Here is an 18,879-nt window from a genome sequence, read left to right as displayed (position 1 = left end):
TTTCTCTAGTAAATCCAAATTGTCCATTTTGAAAGTTTTATTTATTTATTCTTTAACATAAAATAATTTAATAACAATAATATTTTTATATGAGAAATTATAATATGTTTTTCAAAATTGATGGTAAAAATGTTATTTTTTAAAATTTAGTAGTGGAATTAAATTTATAATTTATTAAAAATATATGAACTCAAATTTAACCAATTTTAATTATAGGGATCATCTTGATATTTTAACATTTTTTTTAGTAAAACATACATGCAGTGGAAGTTGAACATTTGATCTCAAATAAAGTAGACATGTCAACTAACTGTTCATTTGGTATCCTATTTGATTTTAGTAGGTTTTTAAACTTTTATTTTCGTGATTGATATTCTTCATCTTGAAAATGTCTAATAAGGTTTTTTTTAGACATATTCAACATTTCTTTAAAATTAATTAATATATTTAGACACAAAATTAAATATTTAATAGTCTATTAATATTTTAAAATTTAGATGTTCATTAGACACCAAATAAAAAATTTAATGGATTCATCTATAGTCTTGATTTACATATTATAAGTATGTCAATAAATTAATATGTATCTTAAATGTCATTTCTATCTCACATGACATGTAGTAAGTATGAAATTAATAGTATATCGAGAAACATTTTTTGTTGAAATATGTGAGAGTGGTTAATATTGCACATTACTCAAATTCATTTAATTTAATGGTAATTGACATACACTATTTTTTTTTAAAGATTGAAAGTTTAATTTTCCATTCTTACAGTTGTGTTATTATTATAAAATAATTAAAGTTAGTTTTATTTCATGTTCGAACTCATGACTTTTATTGAAACTTAAAAGTTAACCATTGATTAGATATTAACTCAACTTGTTTAGGTATATTCTCTCGAATTCAAGAGATAATGGCTCCCATCTTCACACTCTTGTTGATCTAAAAAATAAAAATCTAACCCCAAAGTGTTCGAGTCCCACAAATTTATAATTCTTATTTATTAAGTTGGATGAAAATTTGATGAAACTCTAAGATTAATTAAAGATATTGGTGTGACTCATCAAATATTAAATCTTCAAAATGAAATTATTACAACTTATTGATCTTATCCAGATAGCTTCACCACTCAAAAGCAATGTGCTAACAAAAGTTCGAAGACTTTGGCTAAAATAATGTTTGTTTTATTAAAAAAAAAAAAATGTTTTCAAAATAGACGAGAAAATAGTAAATATAATAATAAATAATTTTTAGTTTTAACGTCGTCAACAATTCGACAGTTTGGCCGAGTGGTCTAAGGCGCCAGATTTAGGCTCTGGTCCGAAAGGGCGTGGGTTCAAATCCCACAGCTGTCACGTTTTTTCACTCTTTCTCCCCCCCCCCAAATCTAACCATACGTCGTCGTATCAATGCTTTGTTCCTTTAATTCTCCATAATTCCCTTCCACTAAATTAATAATTCACACAGAAAAGTTTTTTTCCTTCTTATTCTTCTTCCGGTTGAAAATGGCCGGAATTTTCAGAAACAAATCCGGCATCCGCCTCCTCTCTCGGATCCTTAACTCGCCGGATTTATCTTATAATGGCCGCTCGTGGAGATCTCTACAAACTCTCGCCTACGAAGAGGTTCGAACTTCACCCGACCGACCTTACGATTCAACTGCTTTCATTCTTCACGGTCTCTTGGGATCGGGAAGAAATTGGAGGTCCTTCTCTCGGAATCTTCTCTCAAGGCTTTCTAATTCCTCTTCTGCCGGTATGTATTTTTTTTAAGTATCTTTAATCTCGGGGTATACTAGGATTATTCTAGGAATTCTCGACTATTATTAGATGTATGAGTGTTTGGTTGTGTTGATTGTGGTTCAATAGAATGGAGAGTGGTGCTTGTGGATTTAAGGAACCATGGGAGATCAGCTGAAATGGGAGGTCTTGATCTTCCTCATGATATGGTGAATGCTGCCAAGGATTTAGCGAAATTAATCGAGTCTCAAGACTGGGCGTGGCCGGATGTTGTGATGGGTCATTCCATGGGTGGGAAGGTCGCGCTTCAATTTTTGCAGAGCTGTAATCATGGTGATTATGGAGATTCGGCTTCATTGCCCAAGCAGGTTTGCTTAACCATCTCGTGTTCAACGCTAAATTTTTGCATTGGAAAAAACCTGTATAGAATAATCTACTAATGGACTATTTGTTTTACATATATTCATGATTCTCAACACTTTAAGAAGGTCATGAATTTTTGTGATTCATTGAGAAATAGGGCTTGCTATTAAGATTTGTTCGTGTTTTGATTGAGGCATTCTCAGAATATAATGATAGAGCACGTTGTTGATTATAAACTGACTTTACTTTGTGGATATCAAAGAACTACATCCATTTTGTTGATTTTCTGTGGAATTAGAATATTTCTTTGTCACTGGCAAAATATGTAATGATTATATGTCCTATTGTGTATATATATATATACATGGATATTCTTAGCTTGATTTTAGCATCTGATGTTTGAATTGGCTGTGAGCATACTATTTCATATTATTACGAGTTGGGGAAATTTTACTCTGCCCACATTAAAAGGAATCATTTGCCTTTGTTCATATTTCCTTGATGCAGAGCAGCTGTGGGTGCTTGATTCAGTCCCTGGAAATGTGAACCCCGAAAATAGTGACGGAGAAGTCGAGAAAGTTCTGAAAACATTGCAGAGTTTACCTTTGTTGGTACCGTCGAGGAAGTAAAACTTACTTATCCCTTTCTTGTGTAGTTAGTTTTCCCTTGAGCTTAACATTGAATTACTAGCTGCTCATTGTAACATGCTCTTGGATTTCTTTTGATTTTGCTCCAGTGACATGTTATTGTTTCTTTCAAATGTTCTTGCTCATGTAGTTAAATGGTAAGGTTTTCTTTTTTTTTTTTTGGGTGACCAGGTGGCTTGTTAATCATATGATGGAACTTGGTTTCTCGAAGTCATTATCAGAATGGATAGGCAGTAATCTGAAGAAATCTAGGGAGCATGAAACATGGACTTTCAATCTCGAAGGTGCTGTACAGATGTTCAATTCTTTCAGGTACCTATTGAATCCAATCCCAAGCCACTTCTTTTAAAAAGGTAAGTGAGCGTTGATTTGTGAACTAAACTTTCTATAGGGAAACATCATATTGGTCTCTTCTGGAGCATCCTCCAAAAGACACGGAGATTGCAATCGTTCGGGCAGCAAATAGCGATCGCTGGAGCCATGATGTTGTTCAGCAACTTGAAAGCCTCTCCAGCAAGGGATTAGAGGAATCTAAAGGACAGGTTTCTGTTCACGTTCTTCCAAATTCAGGCCACTGGGTTCATGTGGATAATCCAAAGGGACTCCTTGACATAGTTACTCCAAGAATTTCATCCCTTTGAGTCGACTTCTTTTTGAGTCATTAGTTTTCTGCTATCAAATAAACCAAATATTTATTTAGATCATGAATTGTACCCCAAAAAATTTAACATCAAATTCTGATGACCATTTACGACGTTGATAAGTCGTCTGAAAGCTTGTAACCCGAAAATCGATGCGGGAAACTTGGTTTCATGTTTCAGTTTTAAGTTTATGTAGTTTCAATTTGATGTATATGTTGCTTCAGCTTTTTTTGTTGTCCTTTTCATTTACCTGTTTTTCTCTATGTTGCAAGATAAGGCCACTTTGAGCTTCTATGTCTTGAGCTTATAGTTCAATCATATTTAGGTAGTTTTTTAAGCTTAACGAAGGTAGTCTTTTTAGAATTCAACCCTTAAATCTTTGAAGTTGAACTATTTTCTAGTTGGCTCGATCTCTAAGCCAAAAGAAACTTACTTGCATGTAGTATTAAGTAATACACACTTAACAAAACTATCAGTTTTATCTTTAATCAAATCTAACTTGTCTTTTCTATGAGGATGTTCCTTGTATTAATCACTGTTCTTCATGATCAACCTCTTTATTAAGGTGTACGATGCATGATTCTAGATGATGAGCATGCACCCTCTTTATTGCTGTTAGTTTTTAGTTCATGTTCAGTCGAGATGTAGCTTAGTTTTACACGTCGACCTACGTAACACTCACTCTCCTCACTCGAGACAAGGATCTCTTAGGCTCACCCCAGACAAGGATCTCTGAGCATGCACCATCTTCGTTTATGGCTTCCTTCGAGAGTATAAAAGCAAATAATATCTTTATAGCTTCAGATTTATTGACTCCAACATACTAACTCAACTCGCGGGATGTTTAAGTAAGGAATATATTAAATCTTTGAGTAGAGATTATAACTTCGCCTTGCTCTATTGTGCACATCTCTAAGCCATGATGGCCACCTCTCATAAGAATAGTTGATATGCTCAGTATGATAGTAAACTATAAGTATGTGACTATCATATATTACGTCCATTTTCACTAAGCTCTTTTTGTCATACACATCCTTTATTGGACATTAGGACAACCCATGGTGATTAATACATTCATGAATTATAAAATAATGTTGAATATGTCAAGGACCTACCGAAGGTTCAAATACTAATAAATACTAAATAAAAGGTCAGAAACTTGCTATATATGCTTTTTAAGGATCGTTTGATTCGTGCTAGTTTAAAATTTCCATCTTATGAGTATCTAGATTATCATGTTTGGAGTGTGGTATTCATAAAATAGCATAGTATCTAAAGTTATTGAACATCCTAAAATCTCTCCTTTTGAGCTATTTTGATTCCCATCGAAAAGATAATTTTGAGATTACATTTTTTTAGGCATTAATAGCTACTTTTAGATCTTCATGTCTCATTAGTCGTCACTTTTTGCTTTTTCTTTCCTAAAGAAAAGCGCCCATACGTGATAGTTGATACTCTTACTCTTCTAAGTATTTTCACATTTCTTTCTCTCGCTCTTTTACTCTTTTTGGTTTCTTTTTCTATCTTTTGTATTTTTTTCTTTTGTGTTTGTATTAATAAAGTGTCAACTTGAACATAATTCAACTTATTTATATCTATCTTTGAATAGAGATTATAACTTCGATTTTTCTTATTGTGCCCATCCTTTAACCATGGTGACCACCTCTCTTATAAATAGTCAAGAGGTGCTCAAGTAACTCGTTGGTAGGTAACCACCATGACTCGAATCCATTATCTCTAAGCCTTTAAAAAAAATATTTATTTACATGACCCTTTTAGAGCATTAAGTTAGGCGATTAATATGGTCATGAATTTTTAAAAATGACAAATAGGCCTAGACAAAATTGTTAGTTAAGGGGCTTGTTAGAAAATTTTTAAACTGACATCTATTTAACATAAAATTCAAAAATTCAAAAATTATCATAAACTTTTTCAAACTGACACAAATTAAATGTAAACTTAAGAAATAAGGTAAAACCTTCTATTGAGATTGTAATTTAACAAAACAAAAGGACTTCATAATTTTTAGAAATTAAACTAAAATAATTTAGAAAATTGATTAAAACATCCTTCTCAAGGCTCAACATGATTTTTGTTTCAGTTTTTTAAAACTTGAAAATTTTGGTCTTTTGCTTACTTCATCATCAAGCAATTTTACAAATCTTTATTTCTTCTTCCGATGCAATCAACTTCGATGAGACCACACACTAGTTTCGACGAGTCTACACGAGTAGCTCCGACCGTCATCGTCTTCTTCTTCTTCTCTCCCTCTATTTAATTTGCGTTACAAAGAGAGACTGCCCACCAGAGTGAGACCAAAAAATGAGAGTAACAAAGTGAGACCTTAAGAGAATGGGAGAGATGCGAGTGACCTGTTAAAGGAAAGGGAACGAGAGAATGATAATAACGATCCAGAAAACCCATTTTACGTGTGCGAAGTTCCTTTTTGATAATTTCATCCGAATTTAACGTAATTAAAACGTCAAAAAACCTCATTTTCAAAAAGCTGGACAAATTTTATTTTTTCACCAAAATTTGGGTAGCCCAAAATAATTATCCTTACAAAAAAAAAAAAACTAAAATAATTAAAAGAGAAGATTTGGGGCAAATTCATAATTCAAGGAAACTCGGAGGACGATCAGGTTATTTCACCTTGGCCCTCATTCTGAAAACCCTAAATATAAAATACAACATCTTCTTCCACCGGAAGCTTTAGACCGTAGAAGGTTGAAGGTTCAGACAAAGTTTCGAAAACCCTAATCTTCACCTGCAGATTCTAGTTTATTACTCTTCACCATGGTATTTAATCATTTTCATCATCTTCTTTTTCTTTTCTATTATGATTACCGTATTCAATCACTGAGAATATAGTTTCAGTTACCGGCAGATTATAATGGCTAGATTCTAAGAAAATGTAGGAAGTCTTATGAAAAATTTTGTGGTTATCAATCTACTCGAAGTATAGTATCTGTTTGTATAGTCCCTGGAAAGAAGTGCCACGAATTTTCATACCTCTGTTTAATTTTCTCTCGTTGCCATTGTTCTTCCTTCAAATTTGTATTTCAAACACAAAATTTGAGGTAGCATTACACTTTGAAGGTTAGCTGATGGTTTACTCCCTTTGTGATGTGTATTATGTAGTCGAGAAGGAAGACAAGAGAGCCTAAGGAGGAAACTGTCACCCTTGGCCCTGCTGTTCGTGAAGGAGAGCATGTCTTTGGTGTCGCCCACATTTTTGCTTCGTTTAATGACACTTTTATTGTGAGTCATTTCACTGGATTCTTCATGTTGTTTTTTTTGTGTAATACTGATTGTTCTGTGCTTGAAACTGCAGCATGTGACTGATTTGTCTGGTCGGGAAACACTTGTCCGCATAACTGGTACGAAATCAATTCCACTCAATGTTAAAATTGATTGTGGCATTGCTTTTGGCTGCGTCTTGTGGTCACAGGCATGGTTTTTGGTCGATCATGGCTCCTGAATTTCATAATTGACCGTCATCGTGAATTTACTATTTTCCATCTTGTGTTGTTGTACTTGAAGTAATATCTTTTCTTTGTTCAGGTGGTATGAAGGTGAAAGCTGATAGAGATGAATCATCCCCTTATGCTGCCATGCTTGCTGCACAGGACGTTTCTCAAAGATGCAAGGTTTGGTCACTAATTGGATTTTATGTTTCTTTTGATCTGAATTTTCTCAGTCTAAATGGTGAAAACTGCTCTGTAAATGGCAAGAGTAATGCATTTGTATGAATTGGCTTGCTTGATTCAAATCTCAAACTTTGTTGGTTAGAAGTATACACTCTGTGCTAGTTGAATTATGTTCTAAGAAGCATGGACACTTTAATTTGGCTAGCGTGTCGGACAGGGACACTCCGACACTTGTTGGATACGTATCGAACACTTGTCAGTGTAATAGATATGTTAGACACTTTTGGTACAAAGCCAAAATAGGACCAACTTCTGGTAGACATGTGTCAAACTCTTCTTACATATACTGAGTCAACACATTTATGACAAAAGTAATAAAATTTGAGAGCGAAATACATTGAATTAATTGTTTTAAGCATAGAAATAAATAAACACATTAACTTTATTTTTTTTTTCTTGTATAAAAATGATATATATATTACGAAATATATATTTTAATAAAGGTGTCCTTGGTGTGTTCGTGTCCTAAATTAAAAAAAAATGGGCTGTCGCTGTGTCATTGTCGTGTCGTATCCGTGTCTTGTATCTGTATCTGTGCTTCCTTCATGAAGATTGGCTTGCTTTTGAGATAACTGGCTCTGTACTATTGTGGTTATTCTTCTGTGAAACAACATTCTTTGATGATCTCCCTGACTGCTGAGTTTTCTTTGCAGGAACTTGGCATTACTGCTTTGCATATAAAGCTCCGGGCTACCGGTGGAAACAAAACCAAAACTCCTGGGCCTGGTGCTCAATCGGCTCTAAGGGCCCTTGCTCGTTCAGGCATGCGAATTGGCCGTATAGGTACATCATATTTATACTTTCTTCACTTGTGGCCATTAGTTCTTGTATAAAACTGAAACATTTCATTCACCTAAAAATGAAATATAAATGAGAGAACTCCTCAAAAGCCAATAATGGAACTGTAGGAAAAACTTCTCCAATGACATATCATTGATTGCTAGTTGCTACAGTATTAGGCATCTAATGTATACGATAGTGCGTATTGGAGGCGTAATTCTCCTGAACGTATTCCCATTACATACTACTTCTGGCTTTTATGATTCCGTATGATTATGCATAGAATTCAAGTGGTGTATGAACGTCACCCGATTTTGAAGTTGGATATATTATACTCTCTAGGGAACAAATCTTTCAATGCTCATCATGTTCCATACATAATTCCATGGAGTTTTGAAGTTCATTATCTTTCGAACTAAGGATGTGTTTGGGCGTGAATATGAAATTATTAATATAATTTTTGTCATTTTCAAAATCACTCTTAAACATATGTTTAATCATTTAAACCATTTTGGATAATATTGAAGTGGATTTTAAAAGTATAAAATTAAATATGCAATTAATTTTCGGTGATTAAAGTATGTTTAAAAGTGATTTTAGCATTTGAGATTGTTGTGTTGATGCAATTTATTCCATCTTTCCAGAGGATGTAACTCCGATTCCCACAGACAGTACTCGTAGAAAGGGTGGCAGGAGAGGAAGAAGGTTATGATTCCGAGCCTCCTTCCAAATTGTCGAGCTCTTACCATGGATGTGGTGGCGGTTGAATACCGTAATAGGTTTTGGAGGAAAATTCGCTCTTTCTTATCTGCTAAATTGTGAGAACCTTGATGTTCTGGTTATTTGTTTCTCTACCAACATTTTTGCCATTTTTGATTTCATGGAATACCGTCAAAGACTACGAGTATAGTTCAGTTTTTGCTGCCTTTTAATTAATCTGATGACATCAATATGATGACTCGTTCGCATAAACATGCCGTACTCACTTTCAATTTCCTGATCTTGTTCTCTCCAGTTTGTCATTTCATCATTATTTGTGACTGACTGCAAATTGATATCGTTAAATTGTAAGTATGTGATAAGTAGGATCAAGAAGCTAAAATCGTGTTCTGTTGTTTTTATTAGGTTGGATATGATACTAGTCCTGTCCTGCCCACCTTTTCTATTTTTGAACTTACCATTTGAAATCTTTCAACTATAGTAGCTTTCATTTGTTTTGTTTTGCTATTGTTTTTTATTTTAACTTCTCAATCTTTTAATTTAATCCTCCAAGTTCGAATAAAATTTACATTCAGTTCTATATATGATTACTTTGATATGATAATATGGAGAATTTTGGTTTGAAGTTTGAAGTTGATGGTTTGAAATTGAGATTTTATTTTTATTTCTCATTTTTTCTGACTAAAATTTTGGCATGACACTTTGTTCTCGAATTTACTTAAATTGTAGTCACTAATTTATATTAAAAGATTTGTATAAAGGCTGTTTTAAAATTTTATAATTGAGATTAAATTTGTCACCTTTTTAATTATAAGCACTAAAATGGATATTTCAATAGTACAAAGTCTAAAATAAGCAAAAAGAAGTACGAGGTTCGAAAAGAGTATTTCATCTAAAATAAAACTAATAAAATCAAAACTTGATGTAGTTAGTAACTTATAACCTATAAGTTATAACATCTTTTCAATATTTTTTTTAAAGAAGTATTTTAAGATCATGGTATTAAATTATCATCATATTTCTAACGATATGAGAGATGAATGGATATTTGTATTATATTGTAGAAAAGATTTACAAAACACAAAAAAAATATGCATTAATATAAATCATAGATAGTTTAACTTGTATAAAAATTATAAAATGTTTATTTATTAATTTAAATTTGTATTTTTATAAATTTTTTTAAAAATATCTAATCTTATTATTTGTAGATCACATAATTTTAATTTTGAATTAGTTGATAAAGCGATTTTCTATAAGAAACCTCAAAAGTCATTGAATTTAGATTTTGGTCTTTACTATGTTGGTGGTTGACATTTTACCTTACATTCATTTTTTCAACCCATGTCAAATGTGATTTCACTCTTAAAGAGATTTCATGCTTAAGAGTTAAGAGAATCTTAAGAGCAAGGGCAAAAAAATACATATTTCAAAAGTTTAGTGACTAAAATAGATGTTTTTGAAAATTAAGAATCAAAATAGAACAAGATTCAAATTTCAGAGACAAAGATAGGATTTAAACCTAAAACAAACTAATATATTAATCATTATCTCATAAATTTTATGGTTTGATCTCCCGTCACTAAAATTGTTTAACTAAAAAAAAGGAGTATACTCGAATCCTGTCTAGTTATAATTAAATAAAAAAATTTGTGAACTTAAAAAGTAGAACATGGATACCAATAAAATATAATATTAAAATAAATATAATATAATATAATAATAAAATAAAAATAAATATTAAAATAAATTAAACATAATATATAAGTAAACAAAATAAAGTAAATTAGCATAATATAAAATAAAAAATTTCTCTAAATTCTCCACTTTCTCTAATATTTATGGAATTTACCCAATGTGTGTCTTCCAAAACCATCAAATACCACCATTTATAGGCAATTTGGCAGAGGTGAATTACATGGACACTAATAATGTTTAATATTGAGACACATGGACAACATTTTGGAAAATGGGGGCATGACACATAGTCAAATGGACACTAAGCATGAGCATCTATTAATTATCATAATATTTATAATACGTCCCCTTAGTTGCCCATTACGTAAATGAAATATGCCTTGTTAAAATAATACTCGAAAAAAATCCAATGGGAAAAGAAAATCATAGTGAAGAGAAAAAAGTACATAGTTCATATAATTTATACTCCTAAAAAGAATATAGTATATTTGCTCCTTCACATGGAAACATCACTTGAGATCTATAAGTCGCCGCATTCCAATATTGTGCACAAATTTTTCAAAGGTTACGATTGGTAATGATTTTGTAAATAAGTTTGCTAGGTTATCATTCGAACAAAGATGTCACCATTTTCTTCAAGATCACGAGTGTAGAAACGCTTTGGTGAAATATGTTTTGTTCTATCTTCTTTAATATATCTTTCTTTAATTTGGGACATGCATGCTGTGTTGTCTTCGTATAATATCATTGGAAGATTTTTACTAGAAGACAAACCACATGTTAACGAATACTAGTGTGACTCGATAGTTAACGAATACTGATTACTTTGGTCTAAAGAGTTTTAGCCATTACTCTTAATCGTTGGAGCTCATGATCTGTAGGTTCATAAGGCCCTCTACTAGCTCATAAAACATGAACACCTTGAATTATTTTAGGATACTGATTCTTGAAATCTTTACTATCGTAATGGGTTGGTACAATCTTTCAGAAAAGCAATTAAACGATGAACAACTTTATTAAACGATAAGAGTCAAACAAGACTAAACAGTCGCTTATAGTAGTTACTCGATCACTTACCAATTTGCTAAATGATCGTTTACAAGTTCTACACGATTGCTCAGTATTACTAAACGATCACTTACAAAATACCCCGCGATCGCTCACAAACTTCTACACGATCGCTTACCAAACTATTACACGATCGCTTACCAGTTTCTATACGGTCGCCTACCAATTGCTATACGATCGCCTTCCAAATGCTACAAGATTGCTGAGCTCTACTACACGATCGCCTAGTGGAAGTAGACGATGAGCGACACACTGCGATGACTTCTCCACGACAGTGTCTTTCGAACTCTTACTCTCGAGAGCTCCTCTTCCTCACTCTTGATATTCAGAATTCCTTCTCCTTTCTTTCTGTTTCCTTCTTCTTTTAAAACTCCACTTCTCCCAATGGAATTGGAAGTCATCCTTAACCGATTCAACCACCTCTCCTCTATTCTTTCTTTCTTGATATTGCCACATAATTGGAGTCCTATCAAATTAATAAATTGAGTGAATTTGGAATGATATCAATTTGAATTGTTCAAATTGAATTTTAATTTGACAATGTTGAAATTGAAACTAGGGTTTGAATTTGAATAGGTTCAAATTCGAATTAGTGTTTGTATAATTATATATGATATAATTAACATTTAGTTTATTGAAATTAAAGAAAATTGGAGAGTTTATAATATTTAAATATCGATTTAAATATTAATTACATGAATATGATTCATGTTTAAAATTAGTTGTGTAATTAATTTAATATTTGATATTAAATTAATTAATTAATTAAATATGTTTAATTAATTATAAATTCAAATGAATTCCAATTTCAATTCAATTTGAGAAATTGGATTTTTATTTAATTAAATTATGGATTTATTAAATCATGTTTTAATTAATTTAGAATTAATTAAAAGAAATTGAAAATTTAAGAATTTTGAAAAAATTGGAGAAAGTAGGTTTTTTCCACTTTCACCTCCATGCATGAGGTGTTCTTCATGCAAAATCACACATCAATTTTCACTTGAATCTGATCAAGCTGCTGGCATTCATGGCTAATGAAGTGCTTACATGTTGAAGAGTGATAAAACACTCAGAATTGAAGTGGAAGAGGTAGTGCTTTGAGCTGAAGAAAGCATTTCTGCACTCATCTTCTTTTTCCTCTCAAACCTAGAAAAATAACTTCACAATTTCACTCAAGTTCGAGTTTCACCACTCAAATTCTAGGTTGAGAATAGTAGAGAAGATCTCTTGGTGGTTTACGGTTGATTTGGAGCTGAACTGGGAGTGAAGAGCACTTGGAATTGGAAGAATTCATCAAAGGTATGAAATTTGAAACCCAACTTTTGATTTTCTGAAATAGCATGCTTTAGAACTCAAATTAATTAGAGTGCTTATTGATTCTGTTTGCTTCCGTTGCACGCTTGTTTATTCCATCATATGCTTAAGATCTAACTTGTATGGGTTAGATAACTAACCTGCATCTTCACAACCAACTAGATCATAATTAGATTTATAAGAATAAAATAAATCAATGTAAACTAATTCTCAAATAGAACATACCATATGGTTAACTCTAGTCCAATATCCTTCTTTTAAAGAAATATCATATATATGTAACAAAATTAATGAAAAATAGTACAAAGTGCAATGTATAAACTAGTAAAGCTATATAAGTGCATTTATTTTTCAAAATTTATGGTTCTTCATGACCTAATATTTTTCATCATCTTTATGAGATCAGATGATATATCCTTTTCGCACTGAGTGAATGAACTGCTATAGAAGTATTCAATGATGTATATAATCCACAAAAGATCTTTTATGTACAAATTGATGCAATTCCATTTGCTCTATGCTTTATTTGCAAACTAAGGTAAAATATATCACTTCAATTTCTTTCTTCAGAAATTTTATTGTCTTTGAAATCTCTTGAGGAGTTTCTGCTCAAATCATCAACATATAGTAAATCTCAGGTTATGATTTCTTTATAAAAACATGTGGACATATTGAGCTATTTTGATATCCTTCTTTTAACAAATATCCACTCATGCGATTGTACCACATTCTTCCTGATTGTTTCAATCCATATAATGATCTCTGTAACTTTATTGAATACAATTCCTGGGAATTTGATTTATATGTTTCAGGTTCCTTAAATCCTTTTGGGATTTTCATATAAATATCATTATCAAGAGATCCATACAAATATGTTGTGACTATATCCATAAGATGCATGTCCAAATTTTCATACATAGTCAGACCAATTAAGTATCTTAATATAATTGCATCCACCACTGGAGAATACATCTTCTCATAATCAATACTAGGTCTTTGCAAGAAACTTTGTGCAACTAATCTTGCTTTTTATCTTGTGACCACATTATTTTTATTTCTTTTTCTCACAAATACCCATTTGTATCCCACAGGTTTGACACCTTCTGGTGTTTGGACTATTGGTCCAAAAACCTGACGTTTTGAAAGTGATTTAATTCTACCTCGATTGCTTCTTTCCGCTGAAGCCAATCTTTTCTATGTCGATATTTTTCAACAGATTTTGTTTTAGAATCCTTATTTTCATATATATAATGGGCATATAAGGGAGAGCATTATAAATATTATAATAACGGATGCCTATTAGACATTCATGCTTAGTGTTCATTGACCATGTGTCATGCCTTCATTTCAAAGTGTTATCCATATGTCTCAACATTACACATTATTAGTGTTCATGTAATCCACCTCATACTTGCCAAATTGTCTATAAATAGTGGCACTTTCTTGCTTTATTCAACTATCTATCATAGACAACAAAAGCATAAATTTATTAGGAATACCTGCACCCGTAGCTCCCATCATCACACCTATCTTATAGATTTTTTTTTCCTGATTGAGCATTTCGGGTGAGTTTTCCCCAATTCACACATGATCGTTATTCTCATTTCTGAAGGATCCTAGATGAGGAGATCCTTGAGCGGAAGTGGATTGTCCCAAATCCCATTTTTACAAAAGTCATAGTTTTACAAGGATAGAAAATAATCATGCATTTAACAACAAATAATTACAGCATGCTAATAACGAAATTGCAGAAAATTAAAATGGGTTAGAAAACCCTTATCTTTTGAAGAACGTTTCTTCAATAGGAAACCTCGATCTCCAACCGGACACTACCACACACGCAATCTTGATATTCTCGAACCCAGGAAGAGTGGGCTTTGACTATTTTTGAAAGGGAAGGGAGATTGAGAGGAGAGAAAAAAAATGGTTTTTCACATAACTCTTCTGTGTGTTGAATCTCATATATATATATATATTTGCAAGAAGAAGAAGAATAATCAGGAATAATCCTCCCACTTAGATGTAGAGAGAATTAAGGGGAGGGAAGTTATTTCCCTCCTTTTAATTTAAAATAAAATAAAATAATATTAATAAATTAAAATATTATATATATATATATATATAATAACTAATTTATTATACATACATAACTATATGTTATATTATATATAACATATAACCTCTAGTTTCAATTCTCTCTCACAAATGGCTTTTAATATAAATCACATTTACATTAAATTCAACTATATGAATTTAATTCATATAATTAATATTTGGCTCATATTCAAATATTTATTTCCTCTCATAAATACTTAATATAATGTGTCAAATACATTATAGTAGTTAGTATCATATAAAATTAAATTAACTTAACTATATCACATATAATTAATTCTCTCAATTAATTTGAAAAATTTAAATTACTCCAAAAAATTATTCTCATTTATTCTCTTTTGAGCTACCGGGGGACCTCATGGACCTGTAGCTTGAAGCTCCAACGGCACGTGAATAATTAATTAAACTCTTTAATTAAATTATTCACTATCCATTAATGGATGGGCACTCTATGAAAGACCTATAGTTGCACCCTTCGCACTACATATATACTTCTATGTCCATTGGATATAACCAATCAACAGTACGATGACCATTCACAAATTGTTCGTAAGTACAACTGGATCAAAATCACCAATTTGCCCCTCTAGTTATATCTAACTCCTTAAGTACCATTGATCTCTCTAATGAACAATAAATCATAGTCCAACTATGACCAAACCCCTCTCGGGCCAGGTGTGGTGCCACATTGTTCAAGCCTTAGAATCAGCCCTTAAGGGAGCAATTTATCTACTTGACTCAACATTGGGAAGGAGTGAATTCCTTCTTGTGTAGTTGTGTTTCCAACTCCCCAATCAGACGAATCCCCAAAATGATAGGCTTATTGAGTTAGCGATTTGGCCAGTCTCACCCATACAAATCAAAGGACCGCCCTCATAGGCAGGAGTTTACAACTCATTCAGGATTCAGATCATGTTACCTATGACCATCCTAGCGAAATGTTAGTCTCTATTATGAATGAAGTTAGATAATGAGACTAAACATTTCGTGGTCCAGTCTTATACACACTCCTTTGTATAGAATATCCCCGCTCACATGTCTCCACATGAATGATTATGATCAGATTATTTGTAGCAATTTACAACAATGTAACATCTACAAAGTGGGCCATACTCGTAGTGTCACCAGGATAAGATATCCAACCTTATCCATCTACTACATACCATTTAGGTTATCACTTAAACACGATCCACCCGTATGTCTCTTCATACATATTTAAGCTACAAAATAACCTTGGATATTAGTTTATTAGTTTGTTGTTAATGCAACTAATCTTGAAATAAAACATCACATATTTTATTATATATAAATAAAATGTATGTACATTATAAGTACAAACTATGAGATCTTAAGAGATTTAGGGCATCAACCCCAACAATTTCATCTTCGAGCCCATATTTTTAGGACAGGATAAAGACTTTGCGCCTATTGGCTTTTTGGCCCTTAATCTCAAACTAATTAATTAATTAATGTTTTGATAATAACAAACTCAATTTTTAATTACTGAAAATTTTAGTGTTTTAATATGTCCATAGCGTCGAGCTCGGAACAACGATTCCAACATCTCTTGAATCACTCAAATCAGAGCTAAAACGAAGACGATATGACCGAAACAAGTCTATAGAGAAAATACCGTAGTGGATGAAGTGGCATAACCAAATCATTTGTATGTAGACATGTGGCAGCATATTGGTTGAATGGTGGATAATTAAGAGATTAACATATGATTGACTTTTGATCTTTGGATTGATTTAAAAAGAATGAATTTAAAAAGAAAATGAATTAAAAAGAAAATGAATTTAATATTATTTTATATCTGTGTCTAACGGCTTGTTTTTGACACATGGTATGTTTTTTTTGATTAATTTAAAAAAGAAAATGAATTTCAAAAGAAAAAGGAATTTAATATTATATTTTATTTGTATCTAACGACTAGTTTAGTTTAAAATCTTCACTATTAATTTTTCTTTTCCAAAATCCAATGGTCCAAATTAATTGTGGTTTCTAAAAAAATTTTCATCTCTATATAAACCATCTTCCTCTCCAAATTTTGTACGAACAAATTTTACATTTCATAATCCTCAAAAACTCAAAAGTTTCCATTGTTGTTCTCTCTAAGCTCCCAATTTTTTTGTTTTCATCCTTATATTGAAGAGAGTTTATTGTTATTGTGAGGATAAATTTGTTGAGTGCTTAAACTTATAAATCACTCTAGTGAGATTTGTATTGTGTTCTTAAAAAATTCCAACATTTGTAACGGTTTGATCCTAAACCGTGGAAAGGATTGGGTTTGCTCTTGAACCCATAAAGGAGTGGTGGTGTAACGGTTGGGCTCTAATCCATGGAAAGAGTCAGAAAGATTTATTCAAATTTCCAAGAGGCACTTAGGAAGTGGAGTAGGTCGAGTTCGACTGAACCACTATAAATTACGGTGTCTTCTTCTCTAACTCTTTCATTTTTATTTTTGCAATTAATTTAAGCAATTTATTGTATGTTTTAGTTTGTTCTTATTTATTTGCTAAAATTTGATAGAATTAAATTATCACACTTTTGTCATCTTATTTGTTGCATAAATTGAATTTTTCTTATTTTATAAAAAAAGTGTATTAATTAGTTTAATTGGGTTAATTAAAAAAAAAGGTTTAATTAAACTCTATTCACCCACTCTCTAGGGTCGCCATATCGTTCCAACAATTGGTATCAGAGGGCGGGTTGCTCTTCTTGAAATATTTATTTCTTGATAAACTTAATTGTTTTTGAGCTATGACAACTTTAGGTTTTATCCCTTTTACCGATAGTCAATCTATTACAAAGCCTAATTTCTTTAATGGTACTAATTATAGTTATTGGAAAATAGAATGAGATTTTTCTTGCTTTATATTGATTATGATTTATAGGATATTGTTGAGAAAGGTTTTAAAATTCCAACAAAAGATGTTGAGGTGTTAGTACTATAAAAACCTAAGGAAGAATGGTCAATAAATGAAAAGAAAGCATGTTCTTTAAATGTCAAAACTATTAATTACTTATTTTGTGTCTTGAATGAAGTTGAGTTAAAATAAAGTGTTTATTTGCAAACCGCTAAAGAGATATGAGATAAATTGAAATTACTCATGAAGGAACTAGTCAAGTAAAAGAAACAAAGATTGACATATTAGTTCATCAATATGAAATGTTTAAAATTGATGAAAATGAAGTTATTTCTGATATATTTATTAGATTTACTAACATTGTCAATGCTTTAGAAGGACTTGGGAAAAAGTACTCAAATCTTGAGAATTATAAGAAACTATTGTGGTCTTTGCCTAAACAATGGGAGCCTAAAGTCATCGCCATTCAAGAGGCAAAGGATCTCAAGTCTCTCTCACATTGATGAACTCATGGGCTCGTTATTGACGCATGAGATAAAGATCAAGAAAAACATGGAGGATGAGAAGAAAAAGAAAAGAAAAGAGTATAGCTTTAAATACCATATCTTTAGAAGTTGACTCCAAAGATGAAGATGACCTTGATGAAGATGATGTTGCTTATCTTTCACGTAAGTATAAGAACTTCATCAAGAGAAAGAAGCAATTCAAGAAGCATCTCTCCAACCAAAAAGAGTCAAAAGGTGAAAAGAGCAAAAAGGATGAGGTAATATGCTATGAATGCAAGAAGTCGGATCATATTAGAACTGATTGCCCTCTTCTCAAATCATCCAAGAATCCAAGAAGAAAGCAATGAAAACTACTTGGGATGATAGCGATGAAAGGCGAAAGTGGGAGTGATAATGAAGAAGTGGCCAATTTTTGCTTCATGGCTCATAGTGACAAAGAGATGAACAAAATGATGAGAATAACTCTTAGAACTTCTTTCTTATAAATGAATTGTTTGAAGACTTTGAAAATATGCAAAATGATTTAGAAAAACTTAGTTTAAGTATGTTGTGCTTAAAAAGAAATACAATGTTTTATCTAGTAAAAATAAATCTTTACTTTAAGAAATTGCTTGCTTAAAAGAGAATGAGCATGATGCTATGCATATTGATGAAATGAACATCCTCTGTGGCAAACATGCTTTTGATTGTGATGAGAAAAATG

General features: G+C 31.8%; 2 protein-coding genes and 1 non-coding gene across 3 annotated transcripts; all 3 read left to right on the top strand.

Moving 5' to 3' along the window:
* The first annotated feature begins 1,277 nt into the window (after positions 1-1,277).
* On the top strand, positions 1,278-1,357 carry TRNAL-UAG. The gene has a single exon. It is a non-coding gene; the product is annotated as a tRNA-Leu (tRNA).
* Positions 1,358-1,507: 150 nt separating this feature from the next.
* Positions 1,508-3,615, top strand: LOC120091194 (protein ABHD11). The gene is made up of 5 exons (XM_039049098.1): positions 1,508-1,757; positions 1,871-2,109; positions 2,617-2,729; positions 2,923-3,063; positions 3,143-3,615. The coding sequence occupies exons 1-5, from the start codon at positions 1,508-1,510 to the stop codon at positions 3,390-3,392; spliced, it is 993 nt and encodes a 330-aa protein (XP_038905026.1). The 3' UTR covers positions 3,393-3,615.
* Positions 3,616-6,032: 2,417 nt separating this feature from the next.
* On the top strand, positions 6,033-8,874 carry LOC120090134 (40S ribosomal protein S14-2). Its single transcript, XM_039047653.1, has 6 exons — positions 6,033-6,191; positions 6,534-6,653; positions 6,727-6,772; positions 6,957-7,042; positions 7,756-7,885; positions 8,527-8,874. Exons 1-6 carry the CDS (start codon positions 6,189-6,191, stop codon positions 8,592-8,594), a joined length of 453 nt encoding a protein of 150 aa, XP_038903581.1. The 5' UTR covers positions 6,033-6,188; the 3' UTR covers positions 8,595-8,874.
* The last annotated feature ends 10,005 nt before the right edge of the window (positions 8,875-18,879 follow it).

The sequence above is a fragment of the Benincasa hispida genome, chromosome 11 (assembly GCF_009727055.1).
Source record: "Benincasa hispida cultivar B227 chromosome 11, ASM972705v1, whole genome shotgun sequence".
NCBI classification, from domain to species: Eukaryota; Viridiplantae; Streptophyta; class Magnoliopsida; order Cucurbitales; family Cucurbitaceae; genus Benincasa; species Benincasa hispida.
This window is presented reverse-complemented; position numbering and strand designations above follow the sequence as displayed.

What these genes read in the sequence shown, in the direction of transcription:
- LOC120091194 (XM_039049098.1), top strand. Translation starts at nt 1,508, where the DNA reads ATGGCCGGAATTTTCAGAAACAAATCCGGCATCCGCCTCCTCTCTCGG. An exon ending in TTGTTGGTACCGTCGAGGAA is followed by an intron (nt 2,730 to 2,922) that starts GTAAAACTTACT and finishes TTGGGTGACCAG; the next exon opens with GTGGCTTGTTAATCATATGA. An exon ending in CAGATGTTCAATTCTTTCAG is followed by an intron (nt 3,064 to 3,142) that starts GTACCTATTGAA and finishes AACTTTCTATAG; the next exon opens with GGAAACATCATATTGGTCTC.
- LOC120090134 (XM_039047653.1), top strand. An exon ending in ACGTTTCTCAAAGATGCAAG is followed by an intron (nt 7,043 to 7,755) that starts GTTTGGTCACTA and finishes TTTTCTTTGCAG; the next exon opens with GAACTTGGCATTACTGCTTT. An exon ending in CATGCGAATTGGCCGTATAG is followed by an intron (nt 7,886 to 8,526) that starts GTACATCATATT and finishes CCATCTTTCCAG; the next exon opens with AGGATGTAACTCCGATTCCC.